A 10,087-nucleotide genomic window follows, 5' to 3' on the forward strand; every position below is an offset into this window, starting at 1 on the left:
CAAGCTTAAAAGAAATTCAGAATACAGGTTCAAACATTCAAATAAAAGGCAGGGGTTTCTGTTAGTAAATCTGGAGATTCCCCCCTAGAGAATTCTAAATGCTTGCACTTAGCAATAACATACTTGTGTAGACTAGTCATCAATATAAAATGCTATCAAATCAGAATAGAAATATTATATAACAAATTTATAAGGTATAAAATGGCTACATGATATGCACTATGGAAAACAAAGCATTTTAGTTTCTTCAACCCATATAGTACAAATCAAATTTGTGTCTTTTTATGTATACCTTGTATTCATAAAACGTTTTACCTGGCTCTACATGGATGTTAACAGTTCCCTACCAAATTCCCTGCACTGATCTGTATTAATCAAAATGAACACCAAGCACAAGGGGAGGAGGTAGCAGCTCATAATCTCTGTTGATGAAATGCTTAGACTTTTGTTAGTTTTGCTTAAGTTTCTTCTGTTTGTTTAGATTCTCAGTTAAAATTTTAGAATTGTCTAGATTAGAAGTCAATGCTGTAAGGAGATTTATTAAAAGGCAACATCTTAATAATCAAACTTTCACTTTCTCTGCTAAGTAGAAGGAATTTTAGTTAGCCATTTATAGCTATTTCATTAAAAGTTTTGAAATTAACTTAAAATTAATATTAATATAAATGCCTGGAATGTCTTACACCAGCTTTTTTGGTGTTCATTTTCATAATAAATTACTTCCAAGAAAAATGTTTAATCTCTAAGACTAGCAAGGCAGGGGAAGAACTTAAATAGTTTCATTTGTGTATAATGAAGATACACAAAAATAATGTACGAAGCTATTTTAGACCTCATAATTTACCCATTATGAGGCACAAATGAAAAACAAAGGCAAGACTTAAGTGCTTTCAACCTTTTTAATCAGCTCCTTAGCAATTCATAACTGGCCTGGTCATTCTAGATAAGTAACAGCTGAAGCACTCACTGCTGAGCAAATAAAGAGTAAGCCACTAACTTCTGACCTTTCAAATACAGAAACATTAAAACTGCAGTTTGTGAAAAGACAGAAATTAAGAAAGAACAACAAATAACCTTCCTCTGGTAGATGCCTACGATGAAGAGATAGTTACATTTTAGGATTAGAGTAATTTCTCCTGAACCCATGACAAGCAGCTGAAGAGCTGGAGGGCCACCTTATTTTTGAAAGACTGACAATCTCATCTGCTGAGTTATTTCAAAAGGGTGATCTGTCTTTAAATTCACATGATTTTTTCCCCTCAATAACTCTCTTGTGTAGAAAAGCCCTAAAACATCTTTCTGCTGCAAAATTATTGCCTGCTGCTGACAATATGCTCTTCTACTGAAGTCTCTTTCCCCTCTAGGTACCACAGTAAGAGAGAGAACACCATAAGACAGAAGGAAAAGCGATGTTGTAGTTAGAAAGCAAAGAATCGCCATGTGCAGAAGAACACATTGTAACACTTAATAACCTCAACCCCAGACTGATAAGAGATATTCCCCCTGAAGAATGCGACCACTGTTGATCATTACCTGTGTAACCACACAGTCAACACATATTTTGAAAGAACTTTGGGTTTCTGTAAGGAAACTGAGAAAACCTGCCCAATTTAAAGGTTTTTGACCTTAAAATGAAGGCCTCCAGAATCCACAGAAAAAAAAGTCTAAAGTCTGTCCAAACCCATACATAACTTTATTCTAGAAACTCTTCAACATCTACAATAAAATCTAACACTATACAGCACACCACAATGCTCAGAGCCTCATTTCCTACAGGTTTGTGGAAAAAGTCCCTTTAGCTTCCCCTTCTCCTCTGTTCTAAACATCCAAACACACACCTGAACTCTGTTTTATGCTCAGTATCATTTTGATGGGCAATGGCAGTGATAAGGGTTTGGTACTCCTTCTGCTCAGACTGGCCAGCCAGCACACATGCCAATTAGTCAGGAGATTGATTGCTTCCACCAAACAGCACATGCACGGACAAGGACTGCTTTACATCCCATCATCATAGGCAAGTGTTTGAGTCTCAAGAGCAAAAAACCTCCTTGTACAAGCTCTCTGCAAAGACAGACCAGATAGTAGCCTTGTACTTGTACTCCTGACCACCTAATGATGACAAAACCACTTATAGCTTTGGTGATAGTACTGCACCTATAGATAGAACACTCATCTAGGTGCTCAAGTCACTTTAATAGGTATTTTGTAGTCTATCACAACAAATGAATCTACCCTTTTTCTGCCAACATGCAGAAGTGATCTTTACCAGCAAAATTTAGTGAAGTACTTTCAGCCTTGCACTTTTTTCACTAGTGACATCCGAGAGATCCAGTATTTCTAGGTAAATCTATACCATTTACGATTGCTCAGTTATTGTCAATGAATCCAGGACAGATGGTATATCTGGAGACAGAGTGTATAAGTGGAGAGCAAAACAGAGTGGAATGCAGACAGTGACAAAGGAAAGTCAAAACAAAGTTCCACAAAGGGTTGTCCAAGAACAGAACTGCATTCTTCATAAAAGATCACATGAGTAAGTTCAATTGTGAATATGCATACTTCATCAAATGATGCCAACAGCACTGGATTCTTCTACTTCTTCCACCATCCTGTTCTTCCAAACACCATAATACACAAACAAGAAAATTTACCATTAAAAGACAGATTGCTATGACTTCCTGGAAGCTGGATTTCTCCACAGTGCTATAGATACAAATAATGAGTTTGCCGTTAAGAAGTCAGCCTGTCAGTCTTGTATTGAAGCAAAATCTTGCAAGATAGTTATCTGTTTGGTTTGCTCCAGGACAGATGAAACAACTAACAGGACTGAAGAGTGCTCAGTATGACTACTGTGGTATACCAGTCTCTTGACTAAATGAACACACCTAGTGTGCTACTACCACAGAAACTTTAAAAATAACCATAAATACATTTTTTTCCTTAAAATAACATCGGAGATACAGGCAATGCATGTGATACTAAGGAGACCTGGAATTTTCTAGAGACCTAGAATGGAGAAGCATGTGCTTACAAAGCTTCTGGTACATTACAAAGTACACCACCAAAACTCCCAGCTTTGCCCTACAAAGCAGAGAGTTCAGTGACAGAAATTAACAGAAGTTTTCCTCTACATTTAAACAGCGCAGCAGCTGACTGCATGCTGGTAGACTGAAAACGTGAGTCCAGAACTGCTTCAGGCAGTATAGCCTAAAGCATTTGCATTTCTGTAGTATGCTAGACTACATGCAACAACACTCAAGAAAAGCAAACATACTTAGCTAGCATGGACGCATATACTGCACCTCAGAAGGTTGGAACAGGACTTGGCAGTACTACAACTGTATCACCATGAGCAAGGGAAATAAAGTCACCTTCACACCATAGGTTGACAGGACTCTGAACATGAATAAGGAAGTTGGCAGAATTATTTTTCTGCCTTCAAAAACAAAAGGCAGGCACCTTATTAAAATATCTACAAGTAAACTTCTGGTTTCTTTCTGCCAAAAACGCTCACACACTGGTAACTTAGAGAACCAAGCCAATAAACAAGAATCAATATTATGAAAAGTACTATAAATCCTACCTCTGCTTGCACGGGAATATTCAAGAAAGTTAAATTACATTAATGTGCAATCATGTGCCAAGAGTCTCCAACTGAACACCAGCTATACAGTCTCATCAATGCCACATCAAAAGTGCCATTCCCCCCTTTTTACGTAAAGAAGTACTTATAGAAGAAAGCTAAAAAGTGCCATAAGTTCCTATATCAATTTATGAACAGACTATAAACCAGCACAGGACTGAGCTGTCTTAATGGCACTGTAGGATAACATAAAGGAAAAAACTGCAACTGCTGGTAAAAAAACAACAGGAATTGTGGGCTGACAAGTATCAGGCAGAGTTTAGCTCTTCCTTCCACAAGCATAATTATTCTTTTGTTGGCATTTCACCCTTGTTCCTCTTTATATCTCCCAGTCTGCTTTGGCTATCAACACATCCGAGTCCCAGCCAGTATCATAAGAGACTGAAGTTCTCACCTTAGCATGCTGGTTTGGGACACTGCCAAAGAATATTGGGTTAGCAACCTGATCTCACAGAAGTAGTTCTGCTAAGACTATGAGAAGAGCACATTCTTGGTTGTGCTTGGACTTCCTTGCTATCAAACAATTAAAGCATTTAACTTGGTAAAAAGATGCGATAAACACATACACTGATTACTTCAGAAGTTCATGCTATTTAAGTATCCAGACTAAAAGACATTGATGACATTTTTATAAGCTGCTCTCATTCCTTTATTAATTTTAAGGACTTGCTTGAGGATAAGCAATTGGAACTACTTGTGTTTTGTTCATGTTTGTTTGGTTTGTTTTTTGGTTTGTTTTTTGGGTTTTTTTTAATTTAAAAAAGTCTCGGGTTTACTGCTATTTCAGAGCCACATGATGCACCAGAAAAGAAAGAACAATTTCTTTCCAGTTTTGTGGCGGAATTTGCTAAACCAGTGATTTTCAACTTACAGCCTACAGGCCCAGAAATCCCTGAATTACTTCTTAAAGTTCTGGGAAAAATAATTACAAACCACAAAGCTGTCAGCAATCTTAAATTCACCCATACAAGGATTTAACATCTGTAGGGGTGTCCGCAAATTCAAAGAGATTGAAAAGCTCTGGTCTTTACATATTTTTAAGACACCAATAACTACACAGCATACCACAAACAGAAAGCTGGAATAAGCTATACAGACAACTCTCTTCAGCTTTCCTTACCTGAGGATCTCAAAAGCTTCATTGTGCCTTCCAAGGCAAATTCTTAACACCCTTTCCCACCAAGCCCACCAGGATTAGGAAAATGACCAGGAGAACACAAATACAATGTTTAACCAGGTTAGGCCCCAACCTTAGTCAGAGATTATACTGTAAACAGACAAGACCTAAAAACCCAGATGCTATTGCTCCAGAAGGACTCCAGTCCCACTGGACTGGTACCTGCAAAAAGCAAACAGAGGTTTTCCTTAATGCAAACAATGCACATGAAGGACTACATTACCTATAAGTAGAATAAGTTGTATTAACTACTCCAGTTTAAAAAAAAAAAAAAAAAGGCATTTCAGAGCACAAAACCTTATTTGGGTCAAAAATAAAGAGCAACAGTTGGAAACAATTATTTTGAGTTCGATTACACATCTACTAGTTTTACCACCTGAGAGAAAAGGCAATTAGAGTCTCTAAAATGGAGGAAATGTCAGTGAGGAGAGCCTTGATGATGTGGCTTGCTAGTGGAAAAATACAGGTAATTTATTGCTTAAAAAACACAGGAAGTTAGAGACTGTGTGTACACTTGGGCAGGGAAGAAGGAAAGTGAGATCATGTGTCATAGTACAAGTATTTTTAATCCATAGTCTTTGCTATCCAGTATAATTATGCCTGTTGACTCCCAGGCTCAACTTCTGAGGGTGCTCAGAAGGTAAACTGGTTAGATGGATAATGACAAGAGTTTTTCAGGCTGAAAGCCATCTCAAGAGCAGAAGATAGGATTGCTTCAGTTCCCACTGAATCCAAATATCATCCCATTGCAAAGATATTTCATATAACATTACTTTTTGTTAATAATCTGAAAACATCTCCCCATTTGTTTTACCCATACTTCATATCAAGATGCCCATCACTGCTGACACAGTGCCTCCCAGGCACCTTCCATTTCCAGTTAAAAAGACATTGCAAAAGCAAAGCATTCAGCCACAGCTAAAGAACCCCAGCAAGAGTTCCTTCTGACAACTTCACTCTTCACATAGCATGAAGCTTTCGCTTTTACAAAAAAGTTTTGTTTGTGCTTTTTTGTTGTTGTTTGGGATTTTTGTTTGTTTTCTTTCCAATGTAAATAGGCAGAACAATTTGCTTCCTTCCCTCTGTTCCTAGGCCTTCAGAATGTCTATCACTCTGTGCTTCTGCCAAAACTCATGCTTCTTGCTATTGCCCATCAGCAATTATTCTGTTAAGGTCTTTACAACAGCACATTGAACAGGCATCTTCTAGGACTGAACTGCACAGAAACTGAAGTCTGCCTTGTAAATTAAACTAAACAGCTAACTAGATGTGTCACATACATGTGGTTTCAGTGTCACAGTGAATGTAGTGATATTGGAAGTGCAAGAAGACCCAGCAATTGTGAATGACACTTAAGAGCCACCTAAATATGAGCTAAATTACATCTGTTTTGCAGTTCAGATGCAGGTAAAGAAGTGAAGGTCTCAAAGTTACACCTCATGTTTCTTCCATACCTCAAGCTTGCCCTGATCATACTTTTCCTCTGCATACAAGCACAAATTTAAACCTTAGCTATATAGATGATGCACTGGTTTGGATTAAGACAGAACATATTTTCAGGGAAGATGGAAATGCAGGCAGCTGATAAGGTATTCATGACTCCCTTCCATTTAGGATTATTTTTAGAAAAAAATATAGCAAGTTAGCAGCATGTAGCAGTGGAATAATACAAATCAGTGAAGATGAAAAAAAGCAGCCCACAAGATATACTTAATCTAGTTTTACACTGATGACACACACAAACATATTTCTGACTACAAGCAATCTAGAGGGTTTTTTGCCAGAGTGTCAGTAAGGGCATTCAACAGGTCAAGCACCAGTTCACTCAAACCCACGTGAAAACTGACTACCATTAACAAAAGTCCCACCCATACAGACATAAGTGTTTGGTACAACTTGCCTCAAAGAAGTTCTGTGAGCTAAACTATGTTTGTCATTAGAGCTCAGAGACCAGATACCCTGGAATATCAGTAAGGCTACATGGCAGAAGTAGTTTACTGTAGAAATTTATATGAGAAGAAAAACACTAAAATGAGGGAAAATATCTATAAAGTATGAAACTCAAGAGATAAGAAACATGCAGAGATGAAAAAGCACAAGAACCTACAAGGAAAGCAAGCACATCTGTTGGTAATCTTACAGGCTAGGGAGAGCAGAGAATATTAGCATCAGAGATGAAGGGACTTAACACAGCAAAGACAAAAATAGTTTTCACCCATGTGATATTCTTATATTTAAGAACGTAGAATTATTTTTATACTAATAGGTCAATGTGAAAACACAAGCCAAATGAGAGAGCATGTGGAAAGGGACAGGGAAACAAGCAATAAAATGGAATAATAAGTCCATGGTAAAGCCAGCAACATAGACTAACAGGAGTTCTATTTCTGCAGTCAGATGCTGCTGCATCTAATCCACTAAAAGAGCCCATGATTACCGACATCTGTCACACACACCAGATACATTACTTACCTTTGGCTTCATCCTCCAAAGATTGACGATAAACCAGACAGAAGGCTAACACCAGTTGTGGAACCTGCCTTCAGTCTTGCTCTTGCACATCCCAGTGACACATTATGTAACTTGGCACCAATAAAGGAACACAGAAAGCAATCAACCACTCAAGCAGGAACCAGTTGTGTAAGTACAAATCTATTAATGAACTGAAAGACAACAAGCTTCACATTTGAATCCCTTACATATTCCTGTACACATCAGTCAGGGGATGATCCTCTTTGGTAAAGTTCAATAATTAAAGCTAATATGAGAATTAAAAAACAGACCTGCAAACCTGCTACCTTTTTTTTCCTTCCTTATTCTGAATTAGTTCCAGGATTTGTAAAGAACTCCTTGTTTACTTCTCTCATGAGAAATACAAGTTAATCCATTAAAAGGAAAACAAAAGTGTTACAGAACAGCTGATATACACTACTTAAAACTCTAGGACTACAGAGCATTTGTCATGGTTGCAATTCATTCCAGAACATGGCCAATACTGGAAGAAAAAACAACTATTGCTTTCTTAATCCCTAATCTTCATAGAGCATAAAAATTTTCTAGCGAGTCAACCTGGAGAACAAGCTTTAAGCAATATTTAGTTTTAAATAATTAATCAGATAAATCAGTATTTAAAAAACATAGGAAAAAAAAAAGAGAAAAACAGTACAAGGAAACAGAAACCTACAAAGTTTTTACTGTCCATCATGATAGTTTTGCAACCAAGTACAGAGTTCTCAAATGACAGGACTGGGCATCTGAATTTTCTTTGGTCATCTCATAAAGCTTCTTAATACTTCTGTCAGTCCTCTAGATGCCAGGAGAAGACATCTTCAAGTCTTACAGCTCATGACTGGAAGTTCTTGATTACTACAAAATACTGGTCAGCAGAAGCAGAAAGACACTTAAGTTCCCCTCTTCCCTCTTGCAGCTGGTAAGTCTCTGCAGTGACAGTAACCCAGCATTTGTCAGCATAGCTGAATTCACTACAATTAAGTTATTGAAGAGTTAACAAAGAGTAAACCAACTTCCTGCCAGATTGAAAATATACGTCATGCCTAGGCCTGACTATGAAGGTGCACGCATTATCCTCGTCTCCCCATCCCACTCTCACAGGTACAGGCACAAACATGAAGTAAAGCTGGAAGACGACAAACCTGGTTGCAGAGCACATCACTTGGTCATGTAGTCTCTGAATTATATTATAGCATTCCACTATTACTTTGGACTCTATTTTTATCACAAAACTTATGAGAGTTCCAGTTTTATTTCTCAAAGAATACAAAACTGACTACCTAAAATGTAGAGCCTCATTCAAATGCCTAATGCAGAGACACTGCCCCTACTTTCTAAGAGTTAAGTCAAGGCAAAACAAAGTACCATATGAAGTCATAGCCTACCACCTGATTAGACAAGAACTTCTGCACACAGAGGTATCAGTGACCACATGTAGCTCTTCAAACAGTTCCACCACAAACAAGCCACACACAACCTAGAAATCACTAGCCTAGGCCATTAACTGTAGGCTGTGTAAGATTCCCAGCAGAGTCTCTGACAGAACTCACTCTCTTCCAGTCTAGGTCATGGAAATCTCAGTTCAATTTCACTTCAACCAGCCCTTCACCTGACAAACTGCATACTCCCAATCTGCCCACCAAGTGACACAAGGCATAACTTCCCAGACAACATGGCACAGACAGCATCAGCCATTTGCCCCAAATTAATTCAGCAGAAGCTCACCCTGCCTTTGGACAGAGATCACCCTTGCCCCCAGGAGCACAGCAAACTGCTGCAGGCTAAATCCAGAGCAGGAGACCAGTTACTGCCACCAGCAGCCCCCAGACCTCCAACACCAGCCTTCACACCAGGCAGTAATCACTACTGGCACATCCACCCAACCACTTGAGAGGACATCTGCTCACAGCACCCACACTGTGCGGGTGGGGGCACCCTCCCTCCCGGCACCGCCTCCCCACCGCCAACCAGGGCGCTGCCCCTCGCCCTTGCGAAAGGGGCGGGAGGGGAGGCGGTCTCTCACCTGAAGGAGCACGGCCAGCAGGACGCACAGATACACCTGGTAGGGCCCCATCTGCCCCACCAGCGGGAACGCCTCTTCCACCTCCATCCCCCTCCCCGCCGGCCGCGCAGCTCCGAAGAGCGGCCGCCGGGCAGCGCATCCCCGGCTCCGGGGCGGGGCGCAGAGTGACGGCCGGGCCCTCGCGGAGGAGGAGGAGGAAAGGGCGGGAGGTGCGAGGCGGAGCCCATGCGCAGGCGCCGGGTAGAGCGGGGGGGGAAGCGGCCCACCCAGAGACGCATGCGCAGCCTTCCTCCTTCCCCGGCACCTGCTAGGGAAGCGGAAACGCAACAGCCGCCGTATTGCCGTTACGGCCGTTAGCGCACGCGCACATTCCTCATTTAAATGGAGGGGGGGGGGCAAGGGAAGGGAGGCTCGCGTGCGCCTTTGGCTGTTATTGGCCGTCAGCAGCGGGGAGGGGCGGCGTGAGGGTTTGGGAAGCGGTGGAGTGTGAGGCGTTTGCGAGTGCGTGCGCGTGACAGCGCTGCCAGCGCGTCTGTGCGAGAGGACCGTGAGGGGGTTTGTGAGGGGGGGCACTCTGAGAGGTGCGTGCGGCAGTGTGGGGTCTGCGAGGGCTGCCCCGAGGAGGTTTGTGAGAGCAGTGCGAGGTGCCTGAGGGGGCGTGAGAGGCCTGTCGGGTGCGTGAGGGCTGCCAGGGATGCAGAGCGGAGGTGCCTTGGGCGAGTTGCCAACAGCG

General features: G+C 41.0%; 1 protein-coding gene across 2 annotated transcripts in view; it reads right to left on the reverse strand.

Annotated features, from left to right (window-relative positions):
* The window catches only part of SLC22A15 (solute carrier family 22 member 15), a 44,482-nt gene extending 35,026 nt beyond the window's left edge, over window positions 1–9,456 (reverse strand). For both annotated transcript variants that reach the window (XM_082076020.1, XM_082076021.1), the window contains exon 1: window positions 9,355–9,456. In XM_082076020.1, the coding sequence (XP_081932146.1) occupies window positions 9,355–9,441 (87 nt within the window). In that variant the 5' untranslated portion in view covers window positions 9,442–9,456. The remainder of the gene's footprint in view (window positions 1–9,354) is intronic.
* Window positions 9,457–10,087: the final 631 nt, after the last annotated feature.

Source organism: Streptopelia decaocto (assembly GCF_964273445.1).
Source record: "Streptopelia decaocto genome assembly, chromosome: 1".
In the NCBI taxonomy this organism is placed as follows: domain Eukaryota; kingdom Metazoa; phylum Chordata; class Aves; order Columbiformes; family Columbidae; genus Streptopelia; species Streptopelia decaocto.